Here is a 24193-nt window from a genome sequence, read left to right as displayed (position 1 = left end):
CTAGGACCAGTTCTGGGCCAAAAAGACAGCTCAAGAGTCCAGGAAAGACGGGGAAGCGCTGCAGGCAGGGACAGGGTGTGTCATCTGACCCGACACACCACAACCAGTGGCTGCCTTGTCCTCAAAGACTCGTGCCGAGAGTCAGAGCAGGGACTCAGATGGTCCCCGTGTCTGCTGGGGTCTGGCACACAGAGCCACAGACCACCGAATCGCTACGTGCAGGAACTTCAGACTTGGAATTTTATGATGTCGGCAAGGAGGGGGCTTTCCACATCAATCAGCTAGGCCTCCCAGCTCTGCCTCCGGGCAGCTGGGGCCCGGAGAGGGCAGGGGGTGGCCCACCAACTCAGAACCCAGCCGGCCTTGGGCTCTCATCCCGTTGTCCACGGTCGTCTGACTTCCCTGCTGGCAGTTCTGGGGCCGCCCTTTCTGGGGACAAAGCTGAAAACCTGCCTAGGAGCACAGGTGGGACACAGCCTGGAGGAGTGGCTGCCACCTGGATGGAATGAGCGGCACCCTTCTCGCCCCCCCCCCCCCCCCACCATCGTGTGGGCCAGGCAGACAGGTAAGCAGAGAGGGAGAGACTGATTTCCAAACCCACCGGGTCTTTGCAAGCTCACTTCCTCACGCTGCCCTTTGTGCCCGCCCCCTTCCTGGCTCCCGGTCCCAGGACCAGCCCCTCCGCGCTGCCACAAATACCAAAGCAAGAGCTGAGAGACGGGAAGATGTCCCCTGTGTGTCCTCAGGAAAGATGTTGTGGAGCCAGAAGAAGACCCAAGATGGGCGGGGTGTGGACAGGGAGCAGAGGAGAGGGGTGGGAGGAGGGGCATTCCGGCTGGAGGGAACAGTGCATCGGCCAGTTAAGAAGCCCACCTTTCCCTTCTCCAAACATCAAGCACAGTATGGGGGCGGGGCGGGAAGAAAGAAAGTTTTTGGCTTCTTGGCCGCTGCGGGCCACCATCGTCCAAGGCCTGCGGGCAGGCGGGTGAGGACGCACGCAGACAGAGGGTGGACCCCACATCCCGGGAGCTTGGGACACACAGGCAGCAGCAACAGTTAACGACCAATAAATAACAGGTATCAGTTATAGATGTATAAAAAAAAAACAAAGCTCACTTTCCCCACAAAAACACAATACTGTTATCAGAGAAAATCGTCATCATCATCACGATGGACCCTCCGGGCTGCGTAGGTGGTCGGTGGCTCGAAGGCAGGTCGACAAGTAACACCCACCAGGCAGCCCCCCGACACACAAGCCCACCCGAGGCCAGGCCGTGACTTCTGTGGCCTCTCTGGTGGCCGAAGGACAAGGCAGAGTTCTCCGAGGTCCCCGAAGCCTTCTCCCCATCTGTCAGTCTGAATCTTCTAGAATAGAAGGTCGTTTTGTTTTTTTCAATGTCTGTTTGAAATAAAAAACAAAAGCACACGCGCAGGAGAGCAGGGAACCCGCTGCTGCCCCGAAGCAGCTGAGTCCTTGGTTTTGCAGAGGGCTGGATGGAGCCTTTTCCGTTTCGTGTTGTTTTCTGGACAAGCAGAGGTTGTTGGCAATTGGAGCCAGTGGCTTCAGGCGGCGGGTGGGTGCAGGGCGGGGGACGGAGGGGCCTCACAGTCCGAGGCAGTCCGGCTGGGTGTGGGCACGGAGAAAGGCTGGGTGGACACAGGAGGGCGGTGTCGGGGCCGAGGCGGCCTCGTGGCACCGGAGGACGCTAGCGGTTCCCAGGCATCTGGAAGACACAAGGAGGCGAGGCAGGCTCGGTGCAGGCTCACGGGTGGGCGCGCACAGAGTGGCGGGAGAGCAGCGAGGGGGCACACTGGCCTGAAGTCGGAGGTCCTAGCGCTGCGCACACCCTCCGATCCACCATTTGGTGGCGCTTAGTACTGATCCTTTGGAAGCACCTGCGATGCTTCCTAAGGTCTCGTCTGCAACAGCGAGATGAAAAGCAGGGAGCAAGCCCAAGGCACGGGGATGAAGGAGGACAATCGCCAGGGGACGAAACAGACTGCAGCCACTAAGAACAAGCCGTGGAATGGCCGAGAAGCACGCGAGAAGGTGTCCAAAGGAACTGTCTGGAGGGAATGCAAATCGAAACCGCAGTGAGACTCCACGTCCCACCCACCAGGGGGGCTGCCGTCAGAAACCAGAAAAACACAAGTGCGGGCAAGGCTGGGGGAAGGCAGAGTCCTGTCCATAGCTGCAGCCCCTGGACAGGACGGTGTGGCAGCCCCTCAGAAAGTTAAACAGAGCTGCCGTGAGACCCAGCACCTCCACCCCGCGGCATCCACCCAAAGGAACCGAAAGCAGGGCCTCAGACACATCCGTACCACCCATCTTCCCAGTGGCGTTGTGCACAGCAGCCGAAAGGCGGGCTCGACCCAGATGCCCACCCGAGGGTGAAGGATGAAAACCTTGTGGCCTGCCCACACACGGAATATCACTCGGCCACAGAAATGCATGAAGCACCGGCATCCTCCCCGCGTGAAGAACCTCGAGAACATCACACTGAGTGAAAAGAGCCAGACACCAGGTGGGCTTTTTATATGAAGTTTCCAGGAGAGGCAGCTCTACAGAGACAGAAAGCAGATTAGCGTTTGCCCAGGGCCCAGGGGGCGGGGGGATGGGGAGAAACGGCGTCAGGGGCCGGCGCTGTGCTGCAGCGACACAAACGTTCTAGAACTGGCCGGGGTGGCGCTTGCGCAGCCCGGGAGCGTGCTCAGGGCCCCTGCGTCGTTCTCTCCAAGATGGTTAATTATTTTCTGAGGTTACTTAATTAGGATTAAAAGGTTGTGATGGGATTATATAATTTCTGCTATTTCTGTAAACTCTTTGTAACATCTTTTAAAATTATTTTATGTTTTTACTTTTGTTTTTTATTGTATTTTTCTCCATGACCCTCTTCCACCTCTACCCACGTCCCTCTAAAACGGTTACTTTTATGTCATGGGAATTTCACCTCAATAAATCAAGAACAGGGAAGCAATGGGGGGACAGTCTGTTCGCGTCCGCGCTACCTACAGACCCTTCCCGTAACCTGCTCCTCATCCGCGTCAAATTTCCCATTGCTGTCCCCTCCCCCACACTGGGCAGGTGTCGGCATCTGACCCGAAGCCGGCCACTCTGACTTATGGGAGCGGACCCGACAGCACTCCCGGGGCCAGTCAGGAGCCATGTGGCCCTGGGAGGTGGCCCTGGAGGAGTCAGAAGGCCCCACAGGACCCAAGTTCAGGTGGCCATACGGCTCAAGGGCAACAGGCAAGAGAGGTTGATTTGCCTGGAGGAAGGACAGAGGCCCCCGGGCAGCGGCCTGGGGCCTCGCGCAGGCTTCCAGCGCCCCCTGCCGATCCCCGGCGGCGTGGCTGAGTCTCCAGCCACATTTTCACCGATGCTATGATCTGTGAGCCGGGGAGACGTGCCCTTGTACCTGCTGGTGAAAGCCACACACAGGACGAAGTTCGGTGAATGCATTTAGATCCAGAATATACATATATATTTTTAAACTTCACCGGCCACCTCTAAAGGATGTTAGAAATCCAACTCATTTGGAAAACTGATAAAGAGAAAGAATCAAGAATGCCTCCTGCCTTTCCAATTAAAGACTAAGACTCGGGGTTAGCGAAGAGTTAATAAGGGGAAGTTTGGCTTTGTAGGAGGCGATGCTGCTAGCAAGGAGGAAGGGAAGGCAGCATAGGGCGTCGCCATTTTGAATCCCCTGTGAATGGATGGATGGATGGATGGATGGACGCAGAGAAGACCATCAGTGGTGCCACCTAGTGGACACACACGACCCCACCCGCGCGGTGTTCTCGCCACAAATGGATCACACTGAATGCCCAGCAAGCCTGTAGGTCTACCAGCCCATTTCCAGGAAGAACAGGGAACGGAGGATCGGGGTTAACACCACCACGGGGAGCAATCGGCACACCCCACACAGCAGAAACTTGACAGAACATGTTTCTGGACAAAATAGAAAAAAAAAAAAAGGAAGAGGACAACTCATAAATTAAAATAAACTTAAGAGACCTATCCACCAAATGCACCATGTGGACTTCATTCAGATCCTGATTCCAATAAATAAAGTCAAAAAAATGGGGAGATAACAAGAAACTGGAACACCAGCCCCAAACTGCAAAATATTAAGGAATTAACATTGATTTTTTGTACTATAGATTGTTTCAAGAATTGTTCTTTTAGAACACATTTGGAAATATTTATGTATGAAATAATATGATGTCTCAAATTTGCTTCAAAATATCCAGCGTGGGGGTATGTGTGGGAGGGTAGAGATGGTACAAGATCGGCTGTGAGCTGGTGGTTCTGAAGCCGGGTGATGGGTACACGGTGTTACACTATTCTCTCCACCACTGTGTGTAAAAGCTTCCAGAATAAAGCAGTTTTTTAATCCACCCCCAAATTTTCCACAACCTAAGGGGGCCACACCACAGGACTGGTTAACATGGTGCAGCTAATTTACAATGCAGCTGTTATACACGCAGCTATTAAAACTGAGGGTCTCATACAACATTTCCCTATGTGGAAAATACGCATGATCTCAGTTCCTGAATAATTCAGTGAATTCTATAACGGTCATTTATCCAGGAATTATGAGACATCAGGAATCTCAGAAGGCAAATAAATCACAAAGGTGACAGAATGCAAATTAGATGTAATTACTATCTAGTAGGTTCTGGAGAAGCCTTCGGAAAAGGGGAGGGCGATGGGGAAGAGCTATAGAAAGCTGGGTCTTGTCACTGATCACTTGTCACTTGTCATGGCAGTGAAGTTACACCTTCTTGGTTGACTCGTTGCTGGTGAGGGTAAGACACGTGTCTACACAAATTGTGTTGACTCTGAAGTTTATACAGAGTTGCAAACGGCTGAAAGCAGCCAAGGCATTCTCGAAAGGAAGTGGTGGACGTCACCTCCAAGATGAGGTTATGAAAAGACGGCGGCTTTCATCTCGGGTTCTCTCTCTCTCTCCCTCCTGGGACACTCACCCCGAGAGAGGCCACCAGCCAGGGCGTCAGGCGGCCCTGTGCCGCGGTCCACAGGGCGAGGGACCGAGACGGCCAAACCGAATGAGGGAGTAAGAGAGTGGGTCGGCCCAGTGGGTCATCCCTGGCCACGGCTGATGACCAACCCTGTTTCCCTGAGACTGGGGGGCTTTCCGGGCAGGGGACTTTCGGCGCTGAATCTGGGACAATCCTGGGCAAACTGGGCTGGGTGGTCCCCCTCACAATGGCTTGACAGCATCCTCATGAGGAAGCTCGAGCCAAGGCACGCAGCTGAGTGCGCCCAAATCCTTGATATTTGCTCTTTTCAGCTGCTGATTTGAGGTCATGCGGCCTGCAGCAACAGGCGACTGGCATGGCACTTCACTAAAGGGGACGTTAAAGGGGACAATGCCCCTCGGACAGGTGCCAAACTTCCATGCTCATCAGAGAAATACAAATTAAAATTACACCCACCCAAACCGCTAAAGCTGAAAAGACACGGAATGACCAGAACCCGTGCACTCCGCCAGCCGAGTGTGACATCGTCCAACCGCGTTGGAAAACTCTGCTCATGTCTACTCGAGCTCAGTGAACACACACCCCATGTCCTAGTCAGTCTGCTTTTAGAGAAATTCCAAGAGCACGCCCCTTCTGTCCACAGAAGATGTGTGCAAGAGAGTTCACGGCTGGGCAGAACCTCGGGGGGCCCTCCACTCCCTCCCCCCAGCGCCAACAGGGGGCACATAATGGGGAAAGACAGGGCGGACGTGGGAGAGGACAGGAAGAAACGAGGAAGACGGTCCTCCACCGGCAGCAGAGGCCCCAGTGGGCACGCTGTCATTCTGTACCTGCTACCAATCTGACGGCTTGAAACAAGAAACCACGGCTGAGCTACAGATCAAGAGAGCTGGGGGCTCGCCAGGGCCCGGGAGAAGGGATGAAAAATGGCTGCTCTCCCCAGCCTGTCCTGGCCGAGAACCGAGTGTGTCTGGGCAGGTGTGACCCAGGGGAGCTCCTCATCAAGCAAACCTTCAGGCTGATTCGGGTACATCAAAGGGACAGAGCAGGGGGGCTCTGGCTGACCTGAAGGCCCCGCCTCCACCCGCTGTGCCCGCCCTGGGCAGACCCCAAGCTGGGCGAGTGCTTACTTATCTGCCAACCCTAGGTGTCCCGTGGCTGGGGCCCCTCTCCCCTCCCGCTCCCAGGCCCGAGTGCCCCCTGGCTCACCCCAGCTCTGGGCCTGGACTATACCAGCCCGTCGTAGAGGGACAGCGCCTGGACGATGGAGGGGTCCGCCTTGGACCCCTCCTGGAACTCCTGCAGTGTCAGCTTCCCGTCGGCGTTCTGCAAGCGGAGAAAGGCGGCATCAGACAGAGGGACAACCGGCTTCCTAGGACAGGCGTCTGGCCTGGACCCTGGCCCAGGGCAGGTCCCAAGAGCGCTTCCAAAGTTGGGTCAGGGGCGAGGTGGCGTGCACCGCTAGGTCGGGAGAGTCGGGCATCACACAGGCCAGGCACTTCCTGGCTGGATGACCTGGGCATGCGACCTCCCACTCTGCGGGTCTGTTTCCTGGTCTGGGGACTGGAGATGACCACATGGCCTCCTCAGGGCATGGGGGTAGGTGCCCCAGGAGCTCGAGCTGTGTAAAGTGCTTGGGAGGTGCCCCGCAACCCCACAGTTGTCCTTGTCACAGCTGTGATTCCCTAAAAGGTGGGTGACCCCAGTGCTCAGAGCCTCAACATCTCGCTGGGTCACTCCTGGGAGCCGTCTGCCCTGGACCTCGGAGGCCTGGGAGGAGGCTGGTGGGGTTCATGCCAAGAGGCATTGGTGGGTCTCCTGGAGGAGGGGATGGTCCGCCAGAATCTCTTCCCTTGGTCATCTCTCCGGGAAACTCCTAAAAAGCCTCGGAGACCACCTGCCCCAGCCAGAGGCAAGCATGCCGAGGGGTCCCCCAGCACAGGTCAAGCTCTCGGCTCACCCACCTCATGCCCCTGTGTGCTGGGCGCACCCGCTGATCTCCTAGGATCCTCACGCCCACCCCCAAAAAGAGGTGCTGCTCTGGTCCCCATTTTACTGGTGAGGAAACTGAGGCCCGGTCACCTACCCAGGGTCCACAGCTAGTGACCAGGGAAGCCAGAATGAACAGCCAGTCTAGCTCCAGGGTGGGCTTGGTTTCCCAAAGTAAGGGAAGCATGAATCGGGAGATTTAAGGAGCATGGGGCCTTGGGGTTAAGCCACATGGAACCCTGGCTGATGAGGCTCAGCAGGTGGAGCACCGGCCTGCAGACCAAAAGGTCGCAGGTTCGATTCCCAGTCAGGGCACATGCCTGGGTTGTGGCCCAGGCTCCCCAGAGACAACTGACCGATCTCCATTCCTTCTCCTAGCTCTAAAAAGTAAGTAAGTAAAATCTTTTTAAAAAAACCCATAAACCACATGGAACAACCCATGGAAAAGGGGTTTTCCTTGCTCCACACTCTGGACACGGCTTTCGAAGACGGCCAGGAGACCAGGGTCGTCTGACCCACAGGGCAGCGCGCCCCTCAGACTCGGGCCACTCCCTGCTCCTTGGACGGAGGAGGGGCCAGCCTCGGGCCCAAGCTCTCAGGGCCAGGCCTGTGTCCAGCCCGCATGCACTGCAGTCACCAAAATAAGCCCTGTGTCGCCGTGATGTAGTCTTTTCTTTAGGGCCAGCTGCGCTGGGGTTCCTCACACCCAATATCAGAGTCCCGTTTTGAAAAAGGAGTTTTAAAAAAGGTTTACTAGAAAGGATTTCTCAATCTGGGGCCTGTGGATGGAATTCAGCAGGTCTGTGATCTCAGACAGGAAAAAAGGAGGCCGTTCTTTTCACTGACCTCTAACTGGAATTCAGCGTGTGTGTCCCCCACCCCCCCGCCCCCGAAGAACCTGGGTGACAGTCCCCAGCAGGGCTGGCAGTACCTGGGACTTTGTCAACTGTGGAGACCATGGGCACTTTCGTAACCCATCCCAGCTGCTGCCGGCATCACGCACGTGTATCTCCACCCCAAAAACACGGGGTGGCTCGACCCGGTGCTAGTTTACATTCATTTACTTGTAGATGGTTACCGTGTTTTAATTACAGATTTTAGAGAGACAGGAAAAGGGAGAGAGAGACACGGATTTGCTGTTCCACTCACTGATGCTCTCAATAGTTGATTCTCATACGTGCCCTGGCCGGGGATGGAACCCAGAACCTTGGCGTCTGGGAACAACGCTCCAACCAACTGCGCTACCCGGCCAGTGCTACCGCTTATTACTTAATGCATTCATTAAGAGGCTTCTATAACATTACATCATAGGTTCTTTATAAAAAGTATGTTGATAGCTGTATTCTAAAGTAGTTGGCTTCCTTTGCGATCCTATGGATTTATATGTATTTGATGCATTTAAAACCATTATTCTAAGAAGTCCACAGGCTTCTCCAGAATGCCAAAGGGGCCCCTGGTGAAAAATAAAAGTGGCTGGTGTGGCTCAGGGGACTGAGCGCCGGCCTGTGAACCAAAGGGTCACCAGTTCAAGTCCCAGTCAGGGCACGTGCCTGGGTTGGGGGGCCAGGTCCCCCCAGCGGGAGTGGCGTGCAAGAGGCAACCAACTGATGTTTCTCTTGCACATTGATGTTTCTCTCCCTCTCCTCCCCTCTCACTGAAAATACATAAATAAAATTTTTATTAAAAAGTGGCGAAGAAATCTTAGTTGATCAAAGAAAAAGTGATGGGTGAACTTACTTAAAACTGGATGTTTCGTTGGGGTGGCCGCCAACCAGACCAACGAGCATCTCACCAGGCCGTGCCACCTGCCTGAGCCAGGACCACAGGTGGTCAGGGGCACCCGCAGGGACGCGTCCCCGCTCCCCGTGTGCTGGGATGCAGGGCCTGGCCCCCCACCCCCGTCAGGCCCAGCCTCCCCACGAGCTCACCTTGTCCATCATGGCGAAGATCCGGTCCACCCTCTTCTCGGGGGTGTTCTCCTCCTCCGGCAGCTCCACGGTGTTCCCCTGCCGGGACAGACGCGGTGGGGGCTGGGCTCCTCACACGTGGGCTCTGGGGTTGAGCCACATATCTGCCCCCTAGACCTAGGCTGCTTCCAGACAAGGACCATCCCTCCCAGTGCCACCACCGGCTCTGCCGTCTGCCCTGGACCGTCCCACCCACTATCATCCACGCAGCCCCACCATCGCCAGCCCCCACCTCCCTCCCAACAAGGAGATGGGCAGAGTGACTTCGGGCAGTGACCCTCGCCTGGCCAACTCCTGCCCCAGACGGGAGAGCAGCTGCGCTGGGTGGCTCCTGCAGGCCAGGCCGAGTCACCGAGTGGCGGCCCCACCCCTGCCCGGCCGCCCAGGACCGGTCCTCTCACCACCATCTGGTAAATGGCGTCCACAATGTCGAGCATCTCATTCCTGGTGATGTAGCCGTCGTTATCCAAGTCATAGAGCTTGAAGGCCCCTGCGGTCAACCAGCCAGGGCAGGGTCACCCGGGGCCCAGGACAGCGGGGCTCTGCTGCCCTCTGCACCCCAACACGCCACCGGGACCCACAGCCCCTCACTGATCCGGCCAACGCATATTTACATCGGGATAGACAGGGGCACACACACCCCTTCGACTGGGACTGTGAGAAAAGAAGCTGAGAGTAAAAAGGAGGCGGCGCCCTGGCCGCTGTGGCTCCGTGGGTTGCAGCATCACCCCCGCTAAACTGAAAGGTCGCGAGTTTGATTCCGGGTCAGGGCACATGCCTGGGTTGCGGGTTCGGTCCCTGCTCCGTGCACATAGTAAGGCCACTCCTCAATGTTTCTCTCCCTTCCTCCCCCTCTCTCTAAAATCAATGGGCATGTCCTCGGTGGGAATTAAAACATAATAATAATAAAAATTTAACAATTAAACAAAGGAGGGGCAATGGCGAGCCCGAGGCCTCAGAGGCTGGAGCTGGGAGGCGGGATTTGGCCCGGGGCAAACTGGTGCAGCCCCCCACATCCTCCGCCCTACCCCGTGCCCCAGCCTCTGCCCCAGCCTCTGCCCCGCCACTTACACGGTGTCCCCAGGGCCAACCTGGAGAATAAAACACGCCTGGGGAACGGGGGAGCTTTTGCATGAATCAAGTCCTCTTTTATTCAAAGAGGAAGGAGAGGAAGAGAAAGGAGGAGGAGGAGGGGAAAGAAACCGCAGGGCTTTCCCGCCAGCGACCCCGCGCAGGAAGCACATCTAACTGAGCGGCGAGCTCTGGCCCAGCTGCTCCCATCTGGTCTCCAGCGTCCTGCCCCTCGTGGCTCCATCCCAGAGTGGCCTGCATGCCCTGACCTCTCTCCCTCCTCCTCTGGGCCTCGCCCATGCAGGCGGTCCCCCTGCCCGGCGCGCCCTCCCCACCCCGCTCGGCTCTGACTCACTGCAGGGTCAGCTTCCCTTGTCATCTCTCACCTCCTTCTTCCTGTCTCGGTTTCATGGGATTTAAAAAACTCATGTCCCCCTGCCAGACTGATGGCCGTGGGAGCAGGTGCCCGTCTGTCTGACCCCCGACCCCTGGCCTCGGCCCAGCACGGACATGGGCCATTTGGTCACAATCTACTGGGTGAACGAGCGAATAGGAGAACGAGGTCGGTCATTAGGACCGCGGCCTCCTGAGGGGTCCAGCACCGGAGCTGGATCTTCAGCCTCGTGTCTGCACCTGCCTGGGCGTCCCCTGGGTCCCTGGCCCACCTGTCCACCCCACCTAAGTAAGCCACGCTCCTGCCACAGGCCACCTGCAGGAACTGTCCTCTGACCTGAAAAAGCAGAACGTCTGGGCCACTCCCTCAGCCCCGGACAGATGGCCGGGCCCAGCTCTCTGGCCTCCCCCTGGCCAGGACCGCCTGGCAGCTGCCCGATTGAACCCGGGGGACCGACTTACATCGCAGCTTCTCGTCCAGCGTCCCCCTCGAGGTCACCGACAGTGCCTGGATGAACTCAGAGAACTCGATCCGCCCATCCTGGCAGGAGAGAGGGGGGCGGGGTGGCCTCCGTCAGCCAGCCACCTGGTCAGGCTGGACCCTGGCAGGTGGTGGCGGCAGCAGCAGGGACCAGATACCCTGGCAGACAGACACCCATGTGGAGAGGGCAGAGTGAAGGAACGAGGGACAGAACCAGGAGTTGGGGGGAGGGCATAGGATTAGAAATGGGACAGATCAGGCAGCAGGGACAGGGAGGAAGGGTCACACTACAGGGACAGACTAAAGTCACATTGCATGGGAGAACCAGAGGGCCACCAACACACACACTGTCTCTGGGCAAGAGCCACGGGGGAGTCCCCTGTCCCCCTGGTCTAGAACCGCAGGCTCGGAAGCTCTCAGAGAAGACAGGGTTGTAGATGGTTCAATCCTACCTATTTGTTTCACAAATGAGGAAACTGAGGCCCAGAGGGCAGAGCTCTCCCCAGGGCCAGACAGGACTGTCAACTTGGAGTCGCCTGGGGAGAAAGCCAGGGCACGACAGCAGAAGCCACGGAGTGCCCAAGAGCAGGGTGTGTGGGAGCAAGGCATGGGGAATCCACCGTGCACACACGGGTGCCGGGGAAATGCTGGCATGGGACCCGGTCCAGAGGGCTGTGGGCGCCTCGGAAGTGGACATGCCATCTGCCAGCATGGCCATCGCCGAGAGGGGACACACCACATCACAGGCAAGCCCTGAAAACCTGATGCTCAGTGAGACACGGGGCTCAAAAGACCCCATATTGTCTGACTCTCGGAATCTCAGTTTTCTCATCTGCCAAATGGGGGCATTACAATGCTGTACCCCACCAGGTTGTACATCCTCACTAAAAATAATCCTCATAAAAGGCTCAGCACACTGTAAATGCGAATGTCTGTTCTGGTTATAAATCCCATTACCAACCCTGGAGGCATCTGCATTTGGTCCTAGTAAGAAAAAAATCAAGGAATACTCATGTGTGCACATGCGTGCATGTGCACGTGTGTACACACCGGATAGGTGTGCATGCACATACTCTGTACGGTATGTGTGTGGGGGCTTGTGTGTTGTCTATATGCACATGCATTTGTGTGCACCGCAGCGCACGAGTGCTCGGGTGTGTGCATTTGCACGGTGGTGGGTGTGCATGGGTTCGTGTGTGTGCGCATGTGGGTGTGCATGCATGTTTGTGCCGTGAGAATGTACCTGTTCCTGTGTCTGTGTGTGCAGCTGAGTGTGCACACTGCGTGCCCCTCCTCCTGGAGGGAGGACTGGCAGGAAGGAGTGGGTGTGCAGACGCTGCGGGAGCTGTGGGCGCGAGCAGGCTGCCGCAGGACGGGGGTGCTCCGCCGGCGCAGGCCCCCTCCAGCCCCTGCTCACCTTGTTTTCGTCAAAGACGTTGAAAACAAACGTGGCGAACTTGGTGGGGTCTCCAAACGGGAAGAACTGCTTGTAGATCTTCTGGAAGCCCGCCGCGTCCAGCTGCCCGCTGGGGCAGTCCTTGATGAAGCCTTTGTACCTGAGGTGGCAGACCAGGCGCGTGAGGGCAAAAGAGCTGTGCCCACCACCCCCCTGCCAGGAGCTCCTGCCCATGCCCTGAAGGCTGTGGGTCCTGTCCAAGGAGACAGTGGCGCACGGGGTCCCGCACACAGACCTGGATGTCACAGGCATGGGCTCATCCCACCTCCGCCCCTCGCTAGCTGTGTGACCGGAGGCAGGTGACCGCACCTCTCTGAGCCTCAGTTGCACAGGGGGTAAGAGTCACATGAAAACTAACCCAGAGAGTGTGCACAGAGCAGGTGGCCACTGAGCCTGTGCTCCACAGAGGAGGCTCAAACCAAACTCACAACGGCGGCCCCAGAGCCACACTCGGGCACAAGGCAGGTCTGCCCCGACCCCCGTACTCCCACCACTGAGCCCCTGGCCTACAGAACCAGGTGGCCGGAGAGGCTGGCAGAGCTGGTGGACGGAGCCTCTGTTCCCAAGCACCGTCTAACTGACCCTGGAGCAGCAGCGTGAGCTTGGAGGGAGCCTGGTTTGTCCCAAGCGGACTTGTCCACCGTGTATCCCCCCAGCGGTGGCACAGAACCCCCCCAGATTCCCAGCAGGCGGCGGCCACATGGCTTTGCAGCCCGGGTCCCAGGTCTGCCATGGGTGAGCTGTGCCACCTCGGGTGAGTGTCCTCACCCCTCTGAGCCTCGGTCTCCGCATCCATAAACAGGGCCAGCTCTCCACTCCTCTGCCGGGATCGGGATGGCACATGCAGCGCACATGGCACAAGGAACCATCAACAGCAGAGTCTCTGGTTTTACACACTAAGGGACACGCAGTCCTCCTGGGAGGACCAGCCGCTACCAGCAACAGTGATCGCCTCCCTGGGGGGCCCTGTGCCGGCAACTCTGCAAACCGCAGTCTCCTGGAACAATGGGCCAGGGGCTCTGCCGAAGCCCACTGTAAGGATGAGGACACCGAGGCTCAGAGAGGGCGGGTACGAGTCTGCGCAGCCCAGACCAGAGCTGAGTGACGCTCAAAGGTGACGAGCCAGATGCTCTGAGGCACCGGGTCGCTGAAGACCTTCACCTCGGTCCCACAGCCCTCTGCCGCCCCCGAGACCGCGCAGAGGTTCCTCTCTCCCCTCTCCCGGGGTTCTGGGAGCACTGTGCTGGAGGCTGCTGGTGGCACCATGACGGGTCCACAGACCGAGGAAGATGTGGGGAAGCCACGGCTCCCCGACCTATTAGAGGACAAGGTAGGGGCCTGGGGTGGGCACTGGTCACACAAGGACCTGAAGGGGCGTGCAGGGCACAGGAGGAGCCTTGGGACTGCAGCCTAGTGACGGCAGTTGGATGTCTGGCTAACAGGTCAGCTGCTGCGCCGGGGTGAGGGGGACTGGGGTGGGGGAGAGGCTGGGAGAGCAGAGCTGGGGTGGGGGTGGGGCATCCTTCCCTGGGCCCAGCTGGAGCGGGCACAACGCTGTCCCGACAGCACCCAGTGGAATCGTGAGGTCATGAAAGAGGCCGAGTCTGCCGCCAGTCCTCCCATGGGACCCCTGGAGGGGCCAGAAGCCCAGGAAGGCAGTGCCACCTCCAGAACCAGGGTCACCAACAGCTCTCACCCGGGTGACCGCAGGCTCGGGCCAGCTCCAGGCTACGCCGTGGCGAATGGTCCCGTGTGCAGCCGCCCCCTCACCCCTGCGCCGTGGGGTCAGGATCCTGCGCCCTGGGTCAGGGCACTGAGGCACAGCAGGCTCCGGGAAGGGACCACCCCTCGTGCCCCTCCCCTCGCAGCCTTCTTCCCAGCTGTGTGTTCAGGGCGAGAACCTGCCCCTGGGCCCGGCCGCAGAGCTGGGAGAAAGAGCGATTCGGGGACCTGATCCAGGGCCTGGGGCCTCCCGGCCAGGATGGGTCTCTGGGCAAGAGGAGGGGGCAAGTCTGGCCCCAGGCCTGGACGAGCCATTGGGGGGGCACCTTCCACTGTCCCCACACGGCTCCGGATGCCGGGATAGAGGCCATCTTCTCCCCCGCTCCTCACCCCCCAGTTCCTCATTTCTCCATGACAGATGTGTGTTACTGAGTGATTCTAAAAGATCGTTTAAAACAATAAAGAGAAAACAAAAGGCTCCCAAAGGCGTCTCCCATCTCTCCTGGGAAGGGGAGCTTCCCACCAGCGCTGTGAGCAGCGTGGCGAGGCAGCGGGGGTCCCTGAGCGTCAGAGGGTGTGGGCAGGTGCAGGGAGGCGGCCCCCGGGAAAGAGTCTTCAGGGGAGCCTCTGGGTATCCCTGCAGAGGCTGCCGCTGTCCCTGTGGGGTCCCAGACCCCTCTGGTGACCTTAGTAGGGGCCCCAGGAAGCCCACCCCTATGGGCAGTGCCCATTAGGGGTGACCCCAGCCTCTTCTTCCCAACCGCACCCAGCCACACTTTCTAGAACTTGTCATGTGGCGGCCAGCCCCCAGACCTTTGTGCCTGCAGGTCATTCTGTCTGCAGAACCCACTTCCTCCTCTTAATCCGGCTCACCCACTCAGCCACCGGGTCCCAGCTTAGATGTCGCTTCCTCCAGGAAGGCATCCCAGGCTGCCCAGGGGCCACCTGCCTCCTCCACACCCACGCCCCTGGTACGTGCCCAGCAGGGTACACACCATGCCTCCAGGCTGTGTCCCGCACCTGAACACGAGCTCTCTGACACAGCAGAGCCCCGGCGTCAGATGCGCCAGATGGGGTCTGGCACATAACAGGGGCTTGGTGAGTGTCCAGTGAGATAGGCAAATGGGATGGACGGATGATGAGTGATGGGTGAATGCACGAACGGCCAGTCAGAGAACTCAAGGACAGGGGGAGCTGCATCTCCTTCCTCAGCCCCAGGGTCCCTGGCCAGCACGGAAAGCTCCCTGAGGACGGTCTGACAACCACGGATGTGCTCCCCACTCCACGAACTGAGCGGTAGCTGCTAGCCCAGAGAGGGAGACAGGCTGGCCCGAGGTCACAGAGCGAGTCAGCAGCGGAATCAGGGCGCAGACCCCAGGCTCCCGCCTCCCAGGCTCACACGCCGCCTGCCCCTCTGGGAGCCGGGCTGCACCGCCCCAAGGCCAACAAGGGGCGAAGCGCCTGCTACCCCGACATTGCACGGCCCCACTGCTCATCATCAGAAGGCGGGGACACTGCCCCTCTGGAGCAGGGAGGGGACTGAGCTGTCCCAGACACCCCAGGGCCCCGGAGCCCCAACACGCCCTGCAAGCCATCACAGCTCGGAGGCCAGCTTTCTGCACCCTCGAGGCCCAGTCTGAGGTGCGGCCCCTCCCCTATCCACCAGCTGAGTCAGGACACCCCGCACTGGGCACACACCCCACTGTGGGCACCCACCCCACTGTGGGCACCCAAGGGAGCTGCTGCCTCATAGTGGAGTTCATGCCAAGAAACTTCTTCCCCAGCCAAGCCCAGGCCGCAGGTCCCGACAGGCCTGGGCCTCCTTCTTCTGCCCCCGCCGGCCCCTCCCTCTCTCCCTCAGACCTGGTGCTGCCAGGAAGCCTGCTCCTCTGCTCAGTGCCCAGGAGGCATGGGCCTGTGCTCCCATCCTGATCCTGTCCTGTCTCGTGTCCCTCAGCCCCGGCTGCCCCCAGCGCCCAGCACTGGCCTGGCACATAGTAGGTGCTCAGTAAAGATTTACTGAACAACCGAACCAGAAAACGAGAGAATGAATGAATGCACAGATGAATGACAGTAAATGAATGAATGAATGAATGAACACGCGTCACGACACACGGGTTTAATTCCAGCTCCGTGTCTCATTCTCCGAGACCCTGGGGAAGCCCCCCTGCAGCCTTGTTCCCCAAAGGCCCGGCCTGCTAGGAGTTTCCAGGACTCACAGCCCTGTCCCCACAGAACGCTGTTCTCTGCGACCCAGCTTGTACCAGGCCCACCCCGCCCTGCATGCCCATCGCCCTCTGCACCGAGGGTCCCGCCTTTCAGTCGCTGTTCTCTGCGGTGTGAGCCATGCAAACTGAATAGATAGGCGAGTCAATAGGAAGCCGAAACCCAGCTGCAAGCAACCAAACGCAGCTGGGCCTGCGGCACCACAGCCTTTTCTCATCTTTTCAAACGACTCCCTTCCCCCAGCAGTCCCCCCAGAGCTCCCTGGGACTTTCTTGGTGGAGGAGGGTCCCACACACACCCAGGAGGATCCTGCGGCCTCCTTTCTCCTCTCCGCACCCCACCCCCTGCCTTTGCCTTTGTGGGGTTTCCCAGAGCAAGCACCCGCCGGTCTGAGGCCCCATGGCCTGGGCTACAGAGGGGGAGCGAGCTGGACCCCCTCCACACACACCGAGTTGAGCTGTGTGCCTGGGCCAGTGTCTCTGCCCCTCTGAGCCTCAGTTTCTCCATCTGTAAAATGGGGCTGCCCCTAGGCATTCCTGGCAGCATTGGTCTAAGCATTAGCACAGTGCCCGGCCCACAGGGGGCGCCCGTGGACGTGAAGGGGAGGCTGCTTCTCACATGGGCTGGGGCCACGGAGGACGGTCCGGGTGGATGGCTGGCCCCACTCAGGCAGCTGCAGGACGCCTCCTGCCCCACCGCTATTTCTGTGACAGTACCGCAGGGTTATTCGGTTACTCTAAAAGTAATTAATAGCATTACAGAAAAACTGGAAATGAGACAACATCAGAGAAAAAAAACTACCCAGCAGCCACGCCACCACCACCCCGGCACACCCACGGCCTCGGGCCGGTTTCCTGCCATCCTTTCCCCCTGTGACCTCAACGTGGCGCTGTGTTACCAGTATTATTTGTGCCCTGTAGTTTCCACCAGGATCCTGTTCTCTCCGTTCCCCAGGTCAAGACGATGTTCAGAGTCACATTTAAGGCCTGAGACCTGCCCCAATCAGCCCCCACGTGGTTCCTGATCTTCCACTAGGATAACTCAGGCCCAGGGTAGTAACTGTCACCCTCGAGAGCAAGGGGTCTGGCGAGTGGGTGCCCAACTGGCCTCTGACCCGACACCGGCCCCCCTTCTCCAAACCTGCAGCCTCCTTCCCCTGCCGAACACAGACAACCACGCCAGCAGCCCACAGCTGGAGCCAGCAGGTGCTGGCCCCGGGGGCATGCCTCGTGGCCTGGCCTGAGCTCTTGCCCAGGTCCGCTCCTGCTTCCAGCATGGCCCCAAGTCACAGATCCACGTGACTCTTCTTTTAACGGCTACTAACAGTCAGGACAAAGCAAGATGATTCTGTCTCACAGTGGGGAAACAGGCCCCAGGTGGTCAGTGCAGACCTCTTTGAGGAGGGGACACAGGAGCGGAGATGCCGAGATCTGGGGACAGAGGGAATAGCAGAGGGAAGAGCAAGGCAGGAGGCTCTGCAGCGGGAACGAGCTCAGCCTGGGCGAGGATACCGGTGAGCGGGAGAAGAGGGAGCCCTGAGGGCCGCCGTCGAGCGCATGAAGGGACACTGGCCGGGGCCTCTCGAGCAAGGGTCTTCTGAAAATGGGCCAGCAATCGGGAGGCAGGGGCTGTTCCACTTGCCTCCTGTGCAAAGGACGGGGGGACAGTGGGCTGCATGGATCCGGCCCCGGACCCACTGGGCTCGTGGGACAGTCCTGGTGAACCTGTGAGGTTTAGGCCAAAGGAGGGATGACAAAGAGGCCCATTTTGCAGGCTAATGGCAATTGCACTGGCTGTCCACCAGGGGGCCGCAAGAGCCTGATCCAGAGCGCTGTGCTCCGTGATCCACTACCCATGTCTGCACGGGCACAGGTGAGGACAGTGGTGGTCTGCACTCGTCGTTCAACCACCCCTGGTCCAGCGCACCCACGGGATGCAGCCTTTCTGGAACACAACAGTGAGGTGGGCGGTGGGCTGACCCAGGGAGCCAGAGGAAGGCACTGGTTCAGCTACCTCCTTGCCTGGAAGGCACCACCAGAATGAGCCAAAGGACACTTATTTGAGGTTCATGGAACTTTCTGGCAAATAAAAAGTCATTTTTGGGGGTAAGTTCTTTAGAGAGAGCCCCCCTAGGACAGGACTGAGTGTCACAGGCCCAGGGTCCCGGCTTTGCTTCAGGGGTCTCAGCAATTGCTCCCCACAGGCCCACCTCCTTGACCTCCCTGCTGGTCCCCAGACACGCCAGGCCTGTTCCCACCACTGAGCCTCTGGGCCTCGGTTTCCCCATCTGCACAACGAGGAGGGGATCCGCAATCTCAGAGCTGCCCCACGGGTGGCACCAGTGACGACATCAGTGTCCTTATGGCTGCGGTTTTAACCACAGCTACGAGAGAGGACGGCAGGGCCCTGCTCCGCGCACCTCATGCCAGTCCGCTCACTCCCTCTTCACAGCACTACAGCTTGACTGTCATTACCCCCACTTTCCAGGTGCGGAAACTGAGGCACTAAGAAGTTCGGTAACCAAACTGCACTAGGAGGTCTGCAAGCTCAGCGAGCTCACCTCCTTGCTCCCCTCACCCTGCCCCCAGCTCAGGTTCACCCCGGCTGCCCCGCCTCCCACAGTGACAGCAGACGTGCCACTCTGCTGGCCTGGCCAGGCAGGCATCACTCATCCATCACAGACCTCGTTCATCCCTCATGGCTCCACCTTGCATCTGCGCCAGGACATACAGCCTCAGCGACACGGCAGTCCAGGCAGCCACAGCGGAAGCCTGCTTGCCACCCCTGACCCAGTCTAATCGATCATGTGACAGAGGGGACAGCTGAAGCCCAGAAAAGGGAAGAGACTTCTCAAGGCCACAGGACGATGTAGTGACAAAGCCAGACCAGGGACTCTATATCCTTATTTGCTGCTGGTTCAAACCTCCCCTGGCCCTTTGGTGAGCAGAGCGTGAATGAACCATCAGGGCCTGGTGGTCCTCAGAGATGTCACTCAAGGCAAGGAGGCAGCGACACCCGCCCCTGCCCCAGCTGATGTCGATCTGAGCCAGCCTGTCCTCGGAACCGAGGCTGCCAGCACTGGTTAGTGGGTGAGCCATTCTTAGAGGCCTCCCCTGTGCCCCTGTCCTGGGTCTCGGGGCTGCTGTCCCCCCAGCACAAAACCCACACCCCCAACCCGCACGGCACTGGTGGGGAGAACAGCTACTCACCACTGCTGGACTTCTTTCTCCGTAACTGCAAGAGAAAACAGAAAAGTGACCTTTTAGCTCAGGGAGGTATCCCAGGGGTTGGGCAGACACTGGGGGACCTCCTCCCTGACCTCCCATCCAGCCCCACAGCCTTCCTGCCTGCGTTGAGACACCAGGTGGCTCTGGACGGTCCCAGTCAGGAGCTCTGTGTCCGGACACCCCACAGGGGACAGCGCTGGCCCATCCCCTCCCGACGCCCACTGTGCTGCCGATAGGACTGCCCAGACAGCCGCCCATGCACAGGGCTGGCTCCCCCGCCTGCCTGGGGTGGGCAGGCGGCTCTGTCGTGCCCTGGGCTGGACGTTTAAAATACATTCTTCCCATCTCTCAGCCCCAGGCACAGCACAGGCAGAGAAGGTGCTGGCTTCCCCGGGCACATGGCAACTTGGCCTGCACGTGGGGAGCCAGCAGAAAGGCTGAGCCCCCTCCTCGGCTCCGCAGCACGCAGCAATGCCCCCACCTCAGCCCATCTTTCAGACCCTCGCAGCGGCCAGTTCCAAGTTCTTTCACAAGCAACATGAGAACTGAGACGTGAACCAAAAGCCAGAATGAGCCAAATAAAGTGGCCGAACCTCCAGCCAGGCCCAAAGAGTCACTCTTTGCTGAACCGTGAAATGAATAAATGCTTTTTCTGAAAAGTACTGAACCGGTTCAAGTTGGAAACAAGCCAATGTCCTCTCTAAGTCACTGCACGAGAAGATGAAACCCCTTCCAAGGTCACGCTCACTTCCTGCAAGGGTAACCTCAGGAGAGCACCTCCAGCACCCGTGCCTCAGTTTCCTCGTTTGTAACGTGGGAATAAGAGTGACAGTCCCCACTGCAGGAGCTGTCCTGAGGATTCCGTTAAAACAGGTGTGAAAACTCCTGAATCCCAGCATGCAGCCTGGCACTTGCACATGCTCCGTACAGCCTTGTGGGACAAATGCATGAATGAACAAATGACTGAATGAATGTGTGAATGAATGATGTGTGAGTGAATGAAGGAATGTATAGAGAGCATGAGCAAATGAATGAATGCATAAACCAATAATAAATGCATGAGCAAATGAATGAATGCACAAACAAATGTATGAATGAATGTGTGAGTAAATGAATGAATGTATATATGAACAATGAAAGCACTAATGAACAAATTAACAAATAAATGAACAAATGAATGAATGAATGCATGAATATATAAATGAACAAATGGATGAATGTATAAACAAAAGAATGCATGAACAAATGAATGAGTGTGTGAGTATATGAATGAATGTATGAATGAACAAATGAGTGAATGAATGCACGAGTGAATAAATGAATGTTAACCAAACAAGTGAATGTATGAATGAACAAATGAATGCAGAGTGAATGAATGAATACATGGACAAGCAAATGGGAAGGCAGGTGTTGGTGGAGGTCAGGTGAGTGAAAAAGCTGGAGCCCTTCCCAGGGAAGGGGAAAGAGGCCCTGGGGGTGTCCCTGAACTGTTCCCCTCTGATCAGACTTGAGGCTACTTTTCAAAAACGGCTTAAAGCCAGTTTTTAACAAGGGCCAAATACGAAGCGCCACCACAGGCCCAGATCTGGACCAGGGCGCCTGGGGCCTCTGCACTTGGACTCAGTGGCCCTGACAACGTCTCCGAGGGAGGACGGCATTTCTCTTTCCTGGATCCAAGTGGGGAAACTGAGGCACGATGGGATCAGCCCATGCAGTGGTAGGGAGAGGGTCTGAACTCAGCCACCTGACCCACAGCCTGGAGGCCCCCGCCAGGCCCCCCACATCAGCACTCCCCTCCCAAAGCCCGATCAGAGACGGAGGGAGAGACCTGCCCACCAGCGGGCCACTGACCGAAGGAGAGGAGGCTGTGACAGGAGGTGCTGACTACCTGGAACAGGCAGCCTGGGGTAAAAAAATGCAATTTCTGAGAGTTCTGACAGAGAGTCGAGATTGGGAAGGGGGTCAGTTACACGGGCAGCAAGGGAAGGTGTCCCTGGTCTAATGGGGCTGAGCTGCCCTGGCCCCACCGCCTGCACCTGCCAGTGAAGGGCAGCGGGGCTGAGGGTTGAGGGGCTGAGGCTCAAAGACCGAACACAGAGACAGAGGAGACGCATCACAGCCCAGCCAGGAGCTTAGGGGCATGAATGCTGGAGCCCGACTAGACCCCACGGGTTCAAATCCAGCTCCGCAGCTTACGAGCTGTGTGTCCCTGGGCAAAGTGCGGCTCCTCTCTGAGCCTCGGTTTCCTCATCTGCAGAACGGGCTTACTGTGAAGAGTCAAGTATTTAGTGCTCTTTACCTGCACAAAAATCCGGTCGGTGGGTACAATCCCATTTTCCTGATTTTCCTGATAAGGAGACTGAGGTTCAGATGAGTCGGCTAATTTGCTGGACAACGACAGAGGTCACCCTACCAGGAAATGGCAGGGCCGGGACGGAGCCCCCAGAGCCCAGCATAGATGGCCAATTAAGTGCCCCACCCCTTGAGTCACTCAGTGATTTTCGAGACCTTGTGTGACCTTGGTGTCATGCAACATAAAGAGCAGGAGCTGGGTGACCAGAGCTCAGGTGGCAGGGCCACACAGGGCCAGAGGAGCCTTCCCAGGAATCTCCCAGCTCACAAGTCCTCCCTCTTCCCTGACCAGGTGCAGACCCCCTGCAGCCTTGCCCCAGGGCCCTCAGCCTCCAGCCTCCCCAAGTCCCCAGGAAGCAGCAGGGCTGGCTGGCCCTCCCCCATTAGACCGGCTCCCAACGCGGAACATGGCAGATGGCCGGTGGCCAAGCTGCAAGGGATGGAACCTGGGGTTGGGGAGACAAGCCCCACCCGATGCTTTAGGCAGCTAATTAACCTTTCGGAAACAGATGAGTCTGTCAGCTGTCCCTGCACCAAGCCAGGACCAGCAGCTCTCCGGGCTCCCCCACCTTGAGTCTAGGAGAGTCTCAGAAGGGGGTGGGGTGTGGGCAGCAGGCAGCAACCTGAGGGCCTGGCCACCTGCCCCCACCTCCACNCCTTGGTGTCATGCAACATAAAGAGCAGGAGCTGGGTGACCAGAGCTCAGGTGGCAGGGCCACACAGGGCCAGAGGAGCCTTCCCAGGAATCTCCCAGCTCACAAGTCCTCCCTCTTCCCTGACCAGGTGCAGACCCCCTGCAGCCTTGCCCCAGGGCCCTCAGCCTCCAGCCTCCCCAAGTCCCCAGGAAGCAGCAGGGCTGGCTGGCCCTCCCCCATTAGACCGGCTCCCAACGCGGAACACGGCAGATGGCCGGTGGCCAAGCTGCAAGGGATGGAACCTGGGGTTGGGGAGACAAGCCCCACCCGATGCTTTAGGCAGCTAATTAACCTTTTGGAAACAGATGAGTCTGTCAGCTGTCCCTGCACCAAGCCAGGACCAGCAGCTCTCCGGGCTCCCCCACCTTGAGTCTAGGAGAGTCTCAGAAGGGGGCGGGGTGTGGGCAGCAGGCAGCAACCTGAGGGCCTGGCCACCTGCCCCCACCTCCACCAGGGTCAGACAAGCCGGCGTCCAAGTCCCAGCCTCCCACTTGGAGCTGAACAGTGGTCCTCCCTGTTCCTTCAGGCAAGGAAGTGAGCCATGGCAGCCGCCTGGGGAAGGACCCAAGGCCACGGCCAGAAGGAGGCGCTGCAGGACCTCTGCCCGGGCCAGGTCACACATTCGCACCACCCAGGCCAGCTATTCCCACAGCGCCTCCTGGATTCTTCCCCTCCCTCCCCTTTCCGTCTGATGACTCACTGGGAAGTTTCTTCTCACGTACCTGCCTGATCTAGCTTCAGTCTAAGCAATAGCATCCATCAAATTAGCAGGGACACGCGCTGGTCGTACCTTTTCTAAACACCATCGAGGTGAACTGTTAAGAGGATGGCTCTGATCAAACCTGGCCTCCCCGTCGTAAAACGCCCTGACACGTGTCCCGGCTTGACGTGGCGGGAGGACACTGTCCGAGGAGCTCTCCCGCCAAACGACCTAACCTGAGTCTAATCACGAGGACGCTATCACACAAACCCCGCTGTGCCACACACAGGTGGCCAGGACACCAGCAAGTCAGCGCCCTGGAAGGTGAAACAAGGCCTGGGGACTGTTCCGGAAAGAGACCGAAGAGGCGAGGCACCCAAAGCAGCTCACGATGCCTGGATTGGGTCCCGGATCTGGAATTTAGACCTGCTGAAGGGGCCGTGCTGGGGACAGCGGGGGGCGGGGGGTGTGAGCCGCACCGTGGGCGGGCGGTCAGACGCCCTGATGGGACTTGCGGATGATTTTCTCGGGGGAGCTAACACTAGGGAAGCTGTGTGAGAAGATGTCCTACTTCCCTGGAGATGTGCCCCCGAAGTATCGAGGGGGGCGGGTCAGGACGCCGGCTGCTTCTTGTGGCAGGTGCGGAAACACACGAGCGAATCTTTAGAAAGAGGAAGCCGACGTGTGGGAAATCTGTTGACAGGTGGAAAATCGGCAGATGCTCCCCGATTAGGGTGGGGTTACGTCCCAATAAACCCACAGTCGGTTGAAGACGCTACAGGTTGAAAACCGCGTTTCATGCCACACGGCGGGGCGCTGGCGGTTCACCCCCATGGCCGCATGGCGGACTGGAGCCGAGGCTCACCGCCTGGCCCAGCATCACCGGAGGGCATCGTGTCGAGTGTCG

The 24193-nt window shown here is 58.4% G+C and overlaps 1 protein-coding gene across 2 annotated transcripts in view; it reads right to left on the bottom strand.

The window, feature by feature from the left end:
• Positions 1 to 281: 281 nt before the first annotated feature.
• Positions 282 to 24193, bottom strand: part of NCS1 (neuronal calcium sensor 1) — a 48389-nt gene continuing 24477 nt past the window's right edge. For both annotated transcript variants that reach the window (XM_037036655.1, XM_037036656.1), the window contains 7 exons: positions 19522 to 19546; positions 12326 to 12464; positions 10890 to 10968; positions 9365 to 9453; positions 8925 to 9002; positions 6217 to 6333; positions 282 to 1724 (listed from right to left, as the gene is read on the bottom strand). In XM_037036655.1, coding sequence (XP_036892550.1) covers positions 6235 to 6333; positions 8925 to 9002; positions 9365 to 9453; positions 10890 to 10968; positions 12326 to 12464; positions 19522 to 19546 — 509 coding nt within the window. In that variant the 3' untranslated portion in view covers positions 282 to 1724; positions 6217 to 6234. The remainder of the gene's footprint in view (positions 1725 to 6216; positions 6334 to 8924; positions 9003 to 9364; positions 9454 to 10889; positions 10969 to 12325; positions 12465 to 19521; positions 19547 to 24193) is intronic.

This window comes from Sturnira hondurensis, unplaced genomic scaffold, assembly GCF_014824575.4.
Source record: "Sturnira hondurensis isolate 20B ecotype Veracruz unplaced genomic scaffold, ASM1482457v3 Scaffold0022908, whole genome shotgun sequence".
NCBI classification, from domain to species: Eukaryota; Metazoa; Chordata; class Mammalia; order Chiroptera; family Phyllostomidae; genus Sturnira; species Sturnira hondurensis.
Note: the sequence above shows the minus strand (reverse complement) of the source record. Positions and strands in the feature narration are given on the sequence as shown.